At 43.3% G+C, this 16,625-nt stretch overlaps 1 protein-coding gene and 1 non-coding gene across 3 annotated transcripts in view; both read right to left on the reverse strand.

Moving 5' to 3' along the window:
• Positions 1 to 421: 421 nt before the first annotated feature.
• The window catches only part of LOC126162306 (neuromodulin), a 942,653-nt gene continuing 926,449 nt past the window's right edge, over positions 422 to 16,625 (reverse strand). For both annotated transcript variants that reach the window (XM_049918728.1, XM_049918729.1), the window contains one exon: positions 422 to 2,441. In XM_049918728.1, coding sequence (XP_049774685.1) covers positions 2,286 to 2,441 — 156 coding nt within the window. In that variant the 3' untranslated portion in view covers positions 422 to 2,285. The remainder of the gene's footprint in view (positions 2,442 to 16,625) is intronic.
• Trnat-ugu (transfer RNA threonine (anticodon UGU)) lies at positions 15,814 to 15,888 on the reverse strand. The gene has a single exon. It is a non-coding gene; the product is annotated as a tRNA-Thr (tRNA).

The following is a 16,625-nucleotide window of genomic DNA, read 5'->3' on the forward strand; positions in this document are numbered from 1 at the left end:
GTATAACCAGTGATTGCGGTATGACATCAGACATTAAGTCTGTTTTTGCAGAATTTCTAAGGGACCAAACTGCTGAGGTCATCGGTCCCTACACTTACACACTAACTTTAACTTATGCTAAGAACAATAAACAAACCCATGCCCGAGGGGGGACTCGAACCTCCGAGGGGGAGGGCCGCCATGGGTAGGTAATGAAATGACTTAGACAGCCATTAGGAAATCCTAATGCTAAAATTTCAGAGAGGTGAAACTTATCGTAACTTTACCATCGTAAATGTAACTTTGCGAGTGCCTAGTGATTAATTTTAGACATTTTATCGGGTTGTCAAGAAGATAAATATGTGCATTTCCGCTAGAAAGCTAGAAACCAGAATGTGAGGAACAGCTGCAGGAAGCTTTAACGTGAAATGATACGCATTAAGATTTATAATAATGTTTATTTACTTTATTTGTGTATTACAAAGAACAACATTAATCTCCAAATTGTTCAAAGACATAATATTTCATACCTTGTATACTGCCTGTTGCATGATTTAATTCCTGCTTTTCTCCCCTATCGTATAGTGATGTGATAAAGCATAATGAAAGACACAACACTTGTTACTTTAACTTTCAATAGAATTAAAATTCGACTAACAATATTATTAGTTCTGCAATATTAACATTAGGAAATTAATCTTATGAATAGCAATCATGGATATCTCGAAAGTTTATTAACTTCACTGTTTATTCAACGGTTTTCAAAAATTCTTACAACTCATTCTTTATTCTGCACATTTGCCTCATTAGCCTTCTATGTAGCCCTAAGCTATAATGCGTTATAAGAACGAACGGAACGAGTCAAGTAAAATATTTATTATCCAACTTATTAGAGCTATTCGAAATCTTTATACTTTTTACCTGCTGCTGCTTAGGTGCCAAACGAGTCCGTGAATTTATGAACATCTTTCTGATAGAGAAGTATTGAACAGCCTCCTTTCGTATTTGTTCTTGATTTCTGTTTTTTCATGTAAATAGCGTTCATTTATTCCATTGAAGAAAGAGAAACTGCTGTACAAGCCTCTATAAGCGCCGAAGGAGCAAACCAGAAGATTTAGAAATGCTCTAGAAGCACAAAGAAATGTAGTCGATAGTACAGAGTCATTAGAGATTTATAGATCTATGTTATTTGTTACAGTACATGAGAAATGTCTTACTTTTTTTAATATTGATGAATGAAGTTTAAGTTTATTGTATATAAATAACAAGTAGATTGTGTCGTGTAACGCACTCTTCCCTTCTTGAGCAAGTGCATAGTGTTTGTTCTGTGGTTTAGATAAATAAATGTATCTGAAGTATTCCTGTTCACGTAGGTACATTGGGGTTTCTGTATTTTTACTGGCACTCTAGTATTTTCTGCGAGGGCAATACGAATTGGAGGCCGGAGTTGCAGGCGTCTCGACCACCAATTAGCATAGCCCCGTAATGGTGGAGAACTAAAGAAACAAGGAACGAGCGTTACTATTTGAGTTATTGATAGCTGTTTAATTTTTTGTGCTACTTCGAATGACGGGTGCGACTGTGGGCGGACACCCAATCGAGGGAAGAGCATGCTCCATGACGAAAAGAAGTGACTTTTAGATGAAATTGGGATGGGTTAGTAAATAATACACAAGGAGGAGGCCCCGCTGCTGCCTCGAAATACTCGTCTCCGCTACCGACCTTACACTTAGGAAAACGTCGGAAAGATTTGGCGCCTGATACAAAATAAACTACTTCTCCATTTCAATTCCTTGACATTCAGAGATATTAGTCACTGCTGTTTTCCATTCACTACCAAACTTGGGCAGTATTCTAATATCTTTAATGACGAACGAGAGGTTTCACAAAAAATATTGTCCTGTATTGCATATTTGATCCTATATTGAGACTGTAGTTGGAAATGAAACAATGTTGATAACATATTGAGTGGGTCGTTATGAAAGACCCAGCTTCTGTATGCGTTCTTCATATGACAGTGTTACTGACGGCTGTGAATGGGTGTGTAGATTGGTTCTGCGATGCTCCCGCTTTAGGCTCGAGATTCGTGACTGAGAGTGACTCGACGTGAGTTGGCAGTATCTCGTTCGCCAGCTTCCGGGCGCTCGGTGCGGACCTGTGGGGGAGTCTGGAGGTAGCGGAGGCGGTGCGGCGGCGCCGGGCGGCGACCGCGAACAGGTAACAAGCGGTCACCAGCCGGCGCGGCGGCGGTGGTGGGGGCGGGGGCGGCAGCTGCGGGGGCGGCGGGCGGCGCGGGGGCGGCGCGCTCACTGCGAGGCGCCGCCGGAGTCGCCGGCCTTGCCGTCGTCGCCGCCCTCTTTCGGGTCTCCCTCCTTGCGGGCCTTGTGGCCGCGGAACGACGCCTGGATCTTGGAGGCCGCCTTGTGCAGCTCCGGGTCCGTCAGGTCGATGTCCACCTCCTCCTGTCGACAAACCGGCACCTGTGTTACTACCTCCAGTATTAGTCAGAATTTAAGAGTTCTGGATGACTTGAGATCAAATGAAGCAGAAGGGACAGATAATATTCCAACGGAATTTTTAAAACCGTTGGGGTGAATGTCTTTCACAGAAATTTAGATCAAGCAAAGGCCTTTTACAGGGCTGTCCCATGTCACCATCATTATTTAAAATCTATATAGATATTAGCCTTAGAACATGGTCTCGTAAATGTAATAGTATGGGATTAGAAATAAGAGATGGAGTTTACCTACATCATTTATTATTTGCTGATGATCAAGTAGTCGTAGCACAAGATGGGGAGGATGCTAACTATATTTGCAATCAACTAGCAGTAGCATACAAAACTTGGGGTTTGTAGATTAATTACCAAAAAACAAAATACTTGACTAATGATTCAGATGAGCTATACATTGAAGGAAAAAAAATCAAAAAGATCCATTTTAGAAATCGAGGGAAAATCAGAGTCAGAAATCAATAAAAGAATTAGTAGCGGACGGAGGGTTATTGGGATGCTTAACTCAGTCTTATGGAGCAGGAATGTAATGAACAGAACTAAAAAATTAATATACAAATCCATATTAGAGAGTGTGGTTCTGTATGGAACGGAGACCTGGACAATTAACATGAAGCACATTAAAAAATTACAAGCTCTAGAGATGGACTTTTGGAGAAGATCGGCAAGAATCTCCAGGAAAGAAAAGATATGGAACACCGAAGTAATAAGGAGAATGGAAATAAAAGAAAGAATATATGAGGTAATGGATAGGAAGAAATTACAGTGGTACGGGCATGTACGACGAATGGAGAAAACCAGAATACCAAAATTGATACTGGAGTGGAAACCGGAGGGGAGAAGAAGAATAGGACGACCCATGACCACCTGGCTCCAGAATGTACAGCACACAATGAGGATAATGGGCGCAGAGGAAGAGGACACACAAGATCGAAACACCTGGAGGAATATTTTGAGAATATAGTTTAAGAACTTTTATTGTTTGTATTGTAATTTCCAAGTAAATTATTATGTTGGAGGTAAGCCGCTGTAATGAGTAAAAGCTCAAAATAATAAAAAAAAATTTTTTTAACCTTTGGGGTGAATGTCAAACAAAGGACTATTCCACTAGGTTTTTAGAATCTATGGCCCTGGAGCTATACCATCAGACTTTCGGGAAAATATCGTCCACACAATCCCAAAGACAGCAAGGCCAGGTAAGTTCGAGACCTAGCACACAATCAGCTTAATACACTACTGGTCAATAAAATTGCTACACGAAGAAGAAATGCAGATGATAAACGGGTATTCATTAGACAAATATATTATACTAGAACTGACATGTAATTACATTTTCACGCAATTTGGGTGCAAAGATCCTGAGAAATCAGTACCCAGAACAACCACCTCTGGCCGTAATAACGGCATTGATACGCCTGGGCATTGAGTCAAACAGAGCTTGGATGGCGTGTACAGGTACAGTTGCCCATGCAGCTTCAACACGATACCATAGTTCATCAAGAGTAGTGACTGGCATATTATGACGAGCCAGTTGCTCGGCCACCATTGACCAGACGTTCTCAATTGGTGAGAGATCAGGAGAATGTGCTGGCCAGGGCAGCAGTCGAATATTTTCTATATCCAGAAAGGCCCGTACAGGACCTGCAACATGCGGTCGTGCATTATCCTCCTGAAATGTAGGGTTCCGTAGGGATCGAAGGAGGGGTAGAGCCATGGGTCATAACACATCTGAAATGTAACGTCCACTGTTCACAGTGCCGTCAGTGCTAACAAGAGGTGACCGAGACGTGTAACCAATGGCACCCCATACCATCACGACGGGTGATACGCCAGTATGGCGATGGTGAATACCCGCTGCCAATGTGCGTTCACCGCAATGTCGCCAAACACGGACGCGACCATCATGATGCTGTAAACAGAACCTGGATTCATCCAAAAAAATGACGTTTTGCTATTCGTGCACCCAGGTTCGTCGTTGAGTACACCATCGAAGACGTTCCTGTCTGTGATGCAGCGTCAGGGGTAACCGCAGCCATGGTCTCCGAGTTGATAGTCCATACTGCTGCAAACGTCGTCGAACTGTTCGTGCAGATGGTTGTTGTCTTGCAAACGTCCCCATCTGTTGACTCAGGGATCGAGACATGGCTGCACACCCATCCGCTGCAGCCATGTGGATAAGATGCCTGTCATCTCGACTGCTAGTGATACGAGGCAGTTGGGATCCAGCACGGAGTTGCGTGTTGCCCCCCTGAACCCACCGATTCCATATTCTGCTAACAGTCATTGGATCTCGGCCAACGCGAGCAGCAATGTCGCGATACGATAAAATGCAATCGCGATAGGCTACAATCCGACCTTTATCAAAGTCGGAAACGTGATGGTACGCGAGGCATCACAACAACGTTTCACCAGGCAACGCCGGTCAGCTGCTGTTTGTGTATGAGAATTCGGTTGGAAACTTTCCTCATGTCAGCACGTTGTAGGCGCCAACCTTGTGTGCATGCTCTGAAAAGCTAATCATTTGCATATCAGAGCATATTCTTCCTGTCGGTTAAATTTCGCGTCTGCAGCACGTCATTTTCGTTGTGTAGAAATTTTAATGGCCAGCAGTGTATTTCATGCATCCTAGTCGCTGACAAGAATAATGTAGAAAAGTGTGGAAAAGAAAATGGAGACTTTGGTAAACGACGATCAGTTCGGCGTGAGGAAAGACACCAGAGAGGCAGTTCTGACGTAGGGAATCGACCTAGAAAAACCATTCGACAATATAAACGGGTGTAGGACGATCGAAATTCGCAGGCGAACATGTGTAAGCTATGAGAAAAGACGCATAATCTTTACCACCATATAAAGAGACAGATCGTTGTTTAACTTTGTTAACAAGAGTTTGGAAAGGTTCTTGACTGATTTTCTTCAGATATTTACACAATCCTCTAATAGACATTTTGACAGACATTGCTTATATACATTTTTCATATATATAATACATAAACGTATGTAATACAAAAGATGGAAACGTTGTTAGCAAAAGTCTACAAAAGTGCTTGACTGATTTACTAAGAATTCGTATACGATGCTCCAGTAAATATATTCATACTAAAATAAGCTACATATGTTTTTAACAATTTTCAGTTTCTTTGTTAAACCTAACTGGGAAAAAGAAAATACTGTGCTGTGAAAACGTACAGTTTCAAATGGTTCAAATGGCTCTGAGCACTATGGGACTTATCTTCTGAGGTCATCAGTCCCCTAGAATTTAGAACTACTTAAATCTAACTAACCTAAGGACATCACACACATCCATGCCCGAGGCAGGATTCGAACCTGCGACCGTAGCGGTCGCGCGGTTCCAGACTGTAGCGCCTAGAACCGCTTGGCCACCACGGCCGGCGTACAGTTTCATTAACATTATCGCAGTCAGTTTTAATTGCGATAGTAGGACATTTAAACTATTAGACGAATAGTTTCTCTCAAACATATTCATTCTCCTTATATAGAATTTTAAATAATCATTGTATACACAATAATGTGCCGTTTTGTTTTTTTCCTTCACAACTGGTTTTAATGCAAAACATAAAAGTAGTTTCTTTGGTTTATTGGTTAATGTTTATAATACTATTATGGAATATGAATAGTCCGAAGCTTTGTAATCCTAAACGTTCGCAGATTAAAACTACGCAAAATACTGTCATTGCAGTACTATTCCCACAGATGTAGCAGCTGTAGAGGCCTCTCTCATATACGGCATAACAATGATATCAACCATGTTCCCATTCATTTTAAGCGAATTCAATTCCAGGTCGAGGTTGCATTTGCAGATAAATGTAAACAAGGCTTGAGGTCAGAGAGAATGTGGAAGAAGAGTTGGACAGTGGGAGTGGGGGGGGGGGGGGGGGGGAAGGAGAGGCAATGGAGTGGAAGGAGGAGACTGCCAAAGAGAAGGGGAGGAGGAAATGGAAAGACGGGGGGAGGAAGTTATGGACAGAGAGAGAGGACAGAAGGAGATTAGGTTCAAATGGCTCTGAGCACAGTGGGACTTAACATCTGTGGTCATCAGTCCCCTAGAACTTAGAACTACTTAAACCTAACTAACCTAAGGACTTCACGCACATCCATGCCCAAGGCAGGATTCGAACCTGCGACCGTAGCGGTCCCGCGGTTCCAGACTGAAGCGCCTAGAACCGCACGGCCACAACGGCCGGCGAAGGAGATTAGGATGTATATCCAGTTCCGCTAGTATAGAGCAGTACAAGAACCAAGAGGAAAAAATAAAAATGGAAGGCCAAGAACGCATTACTCTGATACAAAAGGGTGCAAGGTGGGGATGGAATCTTTCGCCCCTACTGTTCAATCTATACATCGAAAAAGCAATGACGTAAATAAAAGGAAGGTTCAATAGTAGGGTTAAAATACATGGTCATAGGATACCAATGATAGGATTTGCTGATGACACTGCAATGCTCAGCAAAATTAAGGAAGTGTTGCAAGATCTATTGAATGGAATAATCAGATTAAGAGTACACACTAAAGAATAAACCTAAGAAAGACGAAATTCATAAGAAGTACCAGAAATAAGATTAGTAACAAACACTCAATAAAATTCTTCTGGGTTTGAGGCCGCATTGTCAATTATAAAATTCCGGCGTTTCGGTGACTGTTGTCAAGGCGCCTTCCTCAGGGTGTATTGCTGATTGCAACTGAGGAAGGCGCCTTGGCAACAGTCGTCGAAACGTCGGAATTTTATAGTTGAAATGCGGCCTCAAACCCAGAAGAATTTTACTTACTGTGACAACGGCCGCGGAAGCCTACGTTTACATTAGTAAAAAACATAACACAAAAAAGGGGCCACAAAGTGAAGGAATCCCGATACCTTGGAAGGAAAATTACATGCGATGAACGAAGAAAGGAGGACATGAAAAGCAGACTAGCACAAGCAAAGAGGGCATTTGTGACCAAGAGAAGTCTGCTGTAAGAAATACAGGACTTATTTTGAGGAAGAAATTTCTGGGAATGTACGTTTGGAGCGCAGCGTTGTATGGAGGCGACTCATGAACTATGGAAAACACAAAATGAAGAGAAGCGTTCGAGATGTGACGGTGTACAGGAATGTTGAGCATCAGGTGGACTGATAAGAAAAGCAATGAGCAGGTTCTCAGCCGAATTGGCGAGGAGAGGAACATCTCGAAAACACTTACAAGAAGAAGAGACAGCCAAGTAGAATAGTAGAATACATGTTAAGATTTCAAGGAGTGACTTCCGTGGTACCAGAGGGAGCTATAGAGGGTTATAAACTGTAGGGGAAGAGAGATTTGAATAGATCCAGCAAATAATAGAAGACGTGGGGTGCAAATGCTACTCTGAGATGATGTGGTTGACAGGTGAGGGATTTATGGCTGGCCGCATCAAAGCACTTAGAAGAATGATGATAAAAAATTATTACTGTTGTATTATTAACTTGTCGCTTCATCATAACTTACAAGAAACTGCAATACAGGTAAAAAATCATCTGGAAAGCACTTGTAAAAAAAAAAAAAAGGTGGAAGTACCTTCGTTACGCAGTTGTTTTAAGAACTATAAAAGCAACAAACTTTCCACAAGTTAGACTACTTCATAATTAATGTGAAATAAAGGTGTAGTGTACTCTCATCATTATCAGTATTTCCGTTAGCACCGAGACTGCCAACTAATTGCACTGAATTCTGCAAAATGAGCGTATACAGTGGAGCGCGAAATTAAGGACGAAAGTAACGTGCGCATGATGTGTCACTGTAAAGTAGGGGTAGTCAATTTTTTTACGTACCGTCGGCTTTTGTCTCTCTGTTAGTAGTAAAATTTTCTAACCATCCGGCAGCTCCACAGTAATGCTATTTAGAAAACAAGGAAGTAGCTTTCCTTTATAAAACTTATAAAGCAGATATGCAGCATATTAAAACATGTAATAAAAATGGCTTACCAATTACTTTGTCTAAATTTTATGAAAACCTAATGAAAATATCTTTAACTCCCAACCACCTTCCATCCACCATTAAAGCTGGAACGTCCACTAATGGTCGTTAAGAAGCAGGTTGACTAACACTGCTGTAAGGCAATATAGTTCGATGAAACTTGGACTGCCGGCGGGAGTGGCCGAGCGGTTCTAGGCGCTTCAGTCTGGAACCGCACGACCGCTACGGTCGCAGGTTCGAATCCTGCCTCGGGCGTGGATGTGTGTGATGGCCTTAGGTTAGTTCGGTTTAAGTAGTTCTACGTTCTAGGGGACTGATGATCTCCGATGTAAAGTCCCATAGTGCTCAGAGCCATTTGAACCAAACTTGGACTATACATAGAAAGAACTACTGCAGTAAAGCACAGAAGCTAGCTGAAAGGAGTACGCAATGAGGCGAACAGAAATGACACTTTTATTCAAAGATAATAATTACAACGAAGTTACCGCGATATATGATTGTCACCTGGACATCACAAAAGGCGGCAACAGTTCCTAACAGTGTATGTGACCGCCATGGACGGCAGTACACAAGGCCGGTGAGGAGTTGTTGATGTAGGGCTTTCCATTCCCCCACCAGTGTTGTTGGCAACAGCTGGATGGTTGTCAGTGCATGCAGATGTGTTGCAGTACGTCTCCCCAACAGATCTCACACTTGATAGATGGGGTTCAAGTCCAGGGACGGGCAGGCCAGTTCATGCGCCGAATATCGTCCATTGCAAGAACTCCACTTACGTAGTTAGAGGCGGTCACGCGTTTCCATTCATAAAAATGAAGTCATAATCGCACATGGGGAAGGAGTACATCATCACAATAGCGTCGACCGGTGAGCGTACCGTGTTCATAGATTTTGAGGTCAGTACGTACTTGCATGTTCATGCCTCCCAAACCGTAACACCTAGACCACCAAAAGGAAAATGTTCAACAATATTTCCGGATGCATTACGTGTTGCCACCTCTCGCCATAGTAGGATGCGTCCAGCATTATCGACCACGATAATTTTGGAGATCCATAAAAACACTCCTGAAAGGAAGCGCATGGGGAAGCAGTACAGTGTGAGAATAACGTTGACTGGTGAGTGTGCCATGTTCAATGATTTGGAGGTCAGTACGTCGTTACAACATAACGCCTCCCCACATCCAACACGTGGACCTCCAGAATGATCGTGGTCGATAATGCTGGACGTATCCTAGTATGGCGAGAAGTAGGAACACGTAATGCATCCGGAAATATCGTTGAACATTTTCCTTTTGGAGGTCTAGATGTTATGGTTTGGGAGGCATAAACATGCATGTACGTGCTGACCTCAAAATCTTTGAACACGGTACGGTCACTGGTCAACGTTATTGTGATGATTGTTTGTGATGATGTACTCCTTCCACATGTGTGACTCTGACTTCATTTTTATGAATGAAAATGCATGACCGCATCGAACTACAGAGGTACAGGAGGTCTTGCAACGAGAGAATATTCGCCAAATGGACTGGCCTGCCCGTTTCGTCTTCTTACGAGGGTGAGTCAAATGAAAACCTTAAATTTGTAATAACAAATCGAAATTTCACGCCGTTATCCTGTAAGTTGGTAAGCGTGCTACAAACAGCGTGCAGAACGGCCTGTACGTGGCAGCATAATGCAGATGCACACACACCGTCGCAGTATCAGTATAAAGATGGCCGCCCCACTTGCGACTTGCACCAGGGAAGAACAGCGTTCTGTTATTCAGTTTTTGCGTAGTGAAGGTGTGAAACCTATTGAAATTCATCGACGAATGAAGGTTCAGTATGGTGATGCATGTTTGTCACAGCAGCAAGTCTACGAATGGAGTAGGAAGTTCGCAAATGGTGTGACTTCAGTTCAAATGGCTCTGAGCACTATGGGACTTAACATCTGTGGTCATCAGTCCCCTAGAACTTAGAACTACTTAAACCTAACTAACCTAAGGACATCACACACATCCATGCCCGAAGCAGGATTCGAACCTGCGACCTTCGCGGTCACGCGGTTCCAGACTGAAGCGCCTAGAACCGCACGGCCACACAGGCCGGCCGTGTGTGACTTCAATGGAAGATGCTCCTCGTCCAGGTCAGGCACAACGAGTTGTGACCCCACAGAACATTGCAGCAGTTGAAGCAATAGTGAAGGGAAACCGCCGAGTGACAACGAATCACATTGGAGCATGTTTACAGATTAGTCATGGGTCAGCACACCACATTGTGCATGATATGCTCCAGTTTCACAAATTGCCTGCAAGATGGGTGCCACTTCAGCTGACTCCTGAAATGAGAGAACGACGTGTTGATGCTTGGATGCTTCCTAGCAAGTATCGTTACTGGGGACGAAACCTGGCTTCACTTCCACCAACCGGAAACGAAGAGAGCGAGCAAGGGATGGCGCCATTCCTCATCACGAAGTGATTTCCGTATGTTTGGACCACTCAAAGACGCAAAGGGAGGCAGAGGTACGCCACGCGCGGACTACCAAAAGAATTTTTTTCTAAAGGAAAAAAGGAAAGCAGTCTCACATATGCGGATGACTTGGTTGTGATGGCAGATTCGATTGAAAGTTTGCAAAGTAATATTTCAGAGCAAGATCAGAAATGTAAGGACTATGGTATGAAGATTAGCATCTCCAAAACAAAAGTAATGTCAGTGGGAAAGAAATATAAACGGATTGAGTGCCAAATAGGAGGAACAAAGTTAGACAGGTGGACGGGTTCAAGTACTTAGGATGCATATTCTCACAGGATGGCAACATAGTGAAAGAACTGGAAGCGAGGTGTAGCAAAGCTAATGCAGTGAGCGCTCAGCTACGATCTACTCTCTTCTGCAAGAAGGCAGTCAGTACCAAGACTAAGTTATCTGTGCACCGTTCAATCTTTCGACCAACTTTGTTGTATGGGAGCGAAAGGTGGGTGGATTCAGATTACCTTATTAATAAGGTTGAGGTTACGGATATGAAAGTAGCTAGGATGATTGCGGGTACTAGTAGATGGGAACAATGGCAGGAGGGTGTGCACAATGAGGAAATCAAAGAAAAACTGGGAATGAACTCTATAGATGTAGCAGTCATGGCGAACAGGCTTAGATGGTGGGGTCATGTTACACGCATGGGAGAAGCAAGGTTACCCAAGAGACTCATGGGTTCAGCAGTAGAGGGTAGGAGGAGTCGGGGTAGACCAAGGAGAAGGTACTTGGATTCGGTTAAGACCGATTTTGAAGTAATAGGCTTAACATCAGAAGCGGCACCAATGTTAGCACTGAATAGGGGATCATGGAGGAATTTTATAAGGGGGACTAGGGGTAGCGTCTTTAATTCATAATCAAAACGTCTTCGGTCCCGGGTTCGATCCCCGCCACTGATAAATTTTGATAAATAATCAGCCTTGGCGGCCGAAGACTTTCGGCATAAGAAGTCAGCCTCATTCTGCCAACGGCCTTGTCAAAGAGGGCGGAGGAGCGGATAGAGGTTCAGGGCACTCTCTTGTCCTAGGGGTGGGAAATTGCCCCTAAAGGCGGAAGAATCAGCAATGATCAACGACATGAGGATGCAGAAGGCAATGGAAACCACTGCATTAAAGACACGTAACGTGTATCCACAGGACATGTGGCCTGTAATTGAAGAAGTATCATGATGATCTCTCCATTGGCAAAAGATTCCGGAATAGTCCCCTATTCGGATCTCCGGGAGGGGACTGCCGAGGGGGAGGTTACCATGAGAAAAAGATTGAATAATCAACGAAAGGATAACGTTCTACGAGTCGGGGCGAGGCATGTCAGAAGCTTGAACGTGGTAGGGAACTAGAAAATCTGAAAAGGGAAACGCAAAGGCTCAATCTAGATATAGTAGGGATCAGTGAAGTGAAGTAGAAGGAAGACAAGGATTTCTGGTCAGATGAGTATTGGGTAATATCAACAGCAGCAGAAAATGGTATAACAGGTGTAGGATTCGTTATGAATAGGAAGGTAGGGCAGAGGGTGTGTTACTGTGAACAGTTCAGTTCAGCGACCGGGTTGTTCTAATCAGAATCGACAGCAGACCAACACCGACAACGATAGTTCAGGTATACATGCCGACGTCGCAAGCTGAAGATGAACAGATAGAGAAAGTGTATGAGGATATTGAAAGGGTAATGCAGTATGTAAAGGGGGACGAAAATCTAATAATCATGGGCGACTGGAATGCAGTTGTAGGGGAAGGAGTAGAAGAAAAGGTTACAGGAGAATATGGGCTTGGGACAAGAAATGAAAGAGGAGAAAGACTAATTGAGTTCTGTAACAAGTTTCAGCTAGCGAATACCCTGTTCAAGAGTCACAAGAGGAGGAGGTATACTTGGAAAAGGCCGGGAGATACGGGAAGATTTCAATTAGATTACACCATGGTCAGACAGAGATTCCGAAATCAGATACTGGATTGTAAGGCGTACCCAGAAACAAATATAGACTCAGATCACAATATAGTAGTGATGAAGAGTAGGTTGAAGTTCAAGACATTAGTCAGGAAGAATCAATACGCAAAGAAGTGGGATACGGAAGTACTAAGGAATGACGAGATACGTTTGAAGTTCTCTAACGCTATAGATACAGCAGTAAGGAATAGCGCAGTAGGCACTACAGTTGAAGAGGAATGGACATCTCTAAAAAGGGCCATCACAGAAGTTGGGAAGGAAAACATAGGTACAAAGAAGGTAGCTGCGAAGAAACCATGGGTAACAGAAGAAATACTTCAGTTGATTGATGAAAGGAGGAAGTACAAACATGTTCCGGGAAAATCAGGAATATAGAAATACAAATCGCTGAGGAATGAAATAAATAGGAAGTGCAGGGATGCTAAGACGAAATGGCTGCAGGAAAAATGTGAAGACATCGAAAAAGATATGATTGTCGGAAGGACAGACTCAGCATACAGGAAAGTCAAAACAACCTTTGGTGACATTAAAAGCAACGGTGGTAACATTAAGAGTGCAACGGGAATTCCACTGTTAAATGCAGAGGAGAGAGCAGATAGGTGGAAAGAATACATTGAAAGCCTCTATGAGGGTGAAGATTTGTTTGATGTGATAGAAGAAGAAACAGGAGTCGATTTAGAAGAGATAGGGGATCCAGTATTAGAATCGGAATTTAAAAGAGCTTTGGAGGACTTACGGTCAAATAAGGCAGAAGGGATAGATAACATTCCATCAGAATTTCTAAAATCATTGGGGGAAGCGGCAACAAAACGACTATTCACGTTGGTGTGTAGAATATATGAGTCTGGCGATATACCATCTGACTTTCGGAAAAGCATCATCCACACAATTCCTAAGACGGCAAGAGCTGACAAGTGCGAGAATTATCGCACAATCAGCTTAACAGCTCATGCATCGAAGCTGCTTACAAGAATAATACACAGAAGAATGGAAAAGAAAATTTAGAATGCGCTAGGTGACGATCAGTTTGGCTTTAGGAAAAGTAAAGGGACGAGAGAGGCAATTCTGACGTTACGGCTAATAATGGAAGCAAGGCTAAAGAAAAATCAAGTCACTTTCATAGGATTTGTCGACCTGGAAAAAGCGTGCGACAATATAAAATGGGCAAGCTGTTCGAGATTCTGAAAAAAGTAGGGGTAAGCTATGGGGAGAGACGGGTCATATACAATACGTACAACAACCAAGAGGGAATAATATGAGTGGACGATCAAGAACGAAGTGCTCGTATTAAGAAGGGTGTAAGACAAGGCTGTAGCCTTTCGCCCCTACTCTTCAATCTGTACATCGAGGAAGTAATGATGGAAATAAAAGAGAGGTTCAGGAGTGGAATTAAAATACAAGGTGAAAGGATATCAATGATACGATTCGCTGATGACATTGCTATCCTGAGTGAAAGTGAAGAAGAATTAAATGATCTGCTGAACGGAATGAAGTCTAATGAGTACACAGTATGGTTTGAGAATAAATCGGAGAAAGACGAAGGTAATGAGAAGTGGTAGAAATGAGAACAGCGAGAAACTTAACATCAGGATTGATGGTCACGAAGTCAATGAAGTTAAGGAATTTTGCTACCTAGGCAGTAAAATAACCAATGACGGACGGAGCAAGGAGGACATCAAAATCAGACTCACTATGGCAAAAAAGGCATTTCTGGCCAAGAGAAGTCTACTAATATCAAATACCGGCCTTAATTTGAGGAAGAAATTTCTGAGGATGTACGTCTGGAGTACAGCATTGTATGGTAGTGAAACATGGACTGTGGGAAAACCGGAACAGAAGAGAATCGAAGCATTTGAGATGTGGTGCTATAGACGAAAGTTGAAAATTAGGTGGACTGCTAAGGTAAGGAATGAGGGGGTTCTACGCAGAATTGGAGAGGAAAGGAATATGTGGAAAACACTAATAAGGAGAAGGGACAGGATGATAGGACATCTGCTAAGACATGAGGGAATGACTTCCATGGTACTAGAGGGAGCTGTAGAGGGCAAAAACTGTAGAGGAAGACAGAGATTGGAATACGTCAAGCAAATAATTGAGGACGTAGGTTGCAAGTGCTACTCTGTCCAGTAGACTGATGAAAAAAAAAAATGCTCCAGACTGAACGTTGAAAGGCATAATCAGTCTTAAATGATGATGATGAGGAATTTATGCACTTTGTAAGCGCTGGAGGACTTGGATTGAGCGCGGGGGCGATTATGTTGAAAAGTGATACAGCTTTCTACCACTTCTGCACAATAAATAATAATTAAAAATATTTAAGGTTTTCATTTGACTCACCCTCGTAAATCGCATCGACTACGTGTGGAATGCATTGGGAAGAAGTACTGCAGCTCGTTTACATGCACCAACGATGACACAACAGCTTCAAGGATGCTGGTGGAGGAATGGAACGGCCTACTTCAAGAACCGGTTACCAGCCTTGTGTGCAGCATGTGAGCACGATGCAGAGCATGCGCTGCCGTTAGTGGTCCTCACACAAACTAGTGAGAACTGTGTCCCGCCTTTTTGAATGTCCAAAGACCATCATAAATCACAGTAACTTCAGTTTAGTTATTATCTTTGAGTAAAAGTGTCATCTCTGTTCGACTGATTGTGTATGTCTTTCAGTTACCTTCTGTGCTATACCGTAGCAGTTCTTTCTACGCATGGTCTTAGTTTCAACGATCTACGTTATTTGGCAGTGACATATCATGTGGAAGTTGCTGAAGTCCTTTAGCTTTATATATACTAAGATGGTATCTGTTCTTTCGGATAGAACACAACAGATACCATCGGTGACCATGCAGCTCCTTAGAATGAAATTACAATGAAATGAACACCCTTAGCTGCTTACAGGCGTTGCCATACGTCAACGGGGACAGATGAAAAATGTGTGTCCCGACCGGGACTCGAACCCGGGATCTCCTGCTTACATGACAGACGCTCTATCCATCTGAGCCACCGAGGGCACAGAGAATAGCGCAAGTGCAGGGACTTATCTCTGGCACGCCTCCCGCGAAACCCACATTCTCAAAGTATTGCCCCGCACTACATTCGTAGTGCCCCCGCCCATTATACTCATTACTCGCGGCGCGTTGCCGATTCCCATAACAGTTCGGGCACTGTGCATTCGCACAGAAGAAGATGGTCAAGTGGCCGGTGAGCCTTAACTATATGTATACTAAGATGGTATCTGTTCTTCCCTCAAGCAAACTTTATGCAAATATTTGGCATTCTAACGACGAACCACAAACGGAATACGCAGCTGAAGAAAGTTTGCTGGAATGATTGATAAACACTGCTGGCCATTAAAATTGCTACACCACGAAGATAGCGTGCTACAGACGCGAAATTTAACCGACAGGAAGAGATGATGTGATACGTAAATGATTAGCTTTTCAGAGCGTTCACACAAGGTTGGGGCCGGTGGCGACACCTACAACATGCTGGCATGAGGAAAGTTTCCAACCGAATTCTCATACACAAACAGCAGTTGACCGGCGTTGCCTGGTGAAACGTTTTTGTGATGCCTCGCGTAAGAAGGAGAAATGCGTACCATCACGTTTCCGACTTTGATAAAGGTCGGATTGTAGCCTATCGCGATTGCAGTTTATCGTATCGCGACATTGCTGCTCGCGTTGGTCGAGATCCAATGACTGTTAGCAGAATATGGAATCGGTGGGTTCAGGGGGGCAACACGCAACTC

This window comes from Schistocerca cancellata, chromosome 2, assembly GCF_023864275.1.
Source record: "Schistocerca cancellata isolate TAMUIC-IGC-003103 chromosome 2, iqSchCanc2.1, whole genome shotgun sequence".
NCBI classification, from domain to species: Eukaryota; Metazoa; Arthropoda; class Insecta; order Orthoptera; family Acrididae; genus Schistocerca; species Schistocerca cancellata.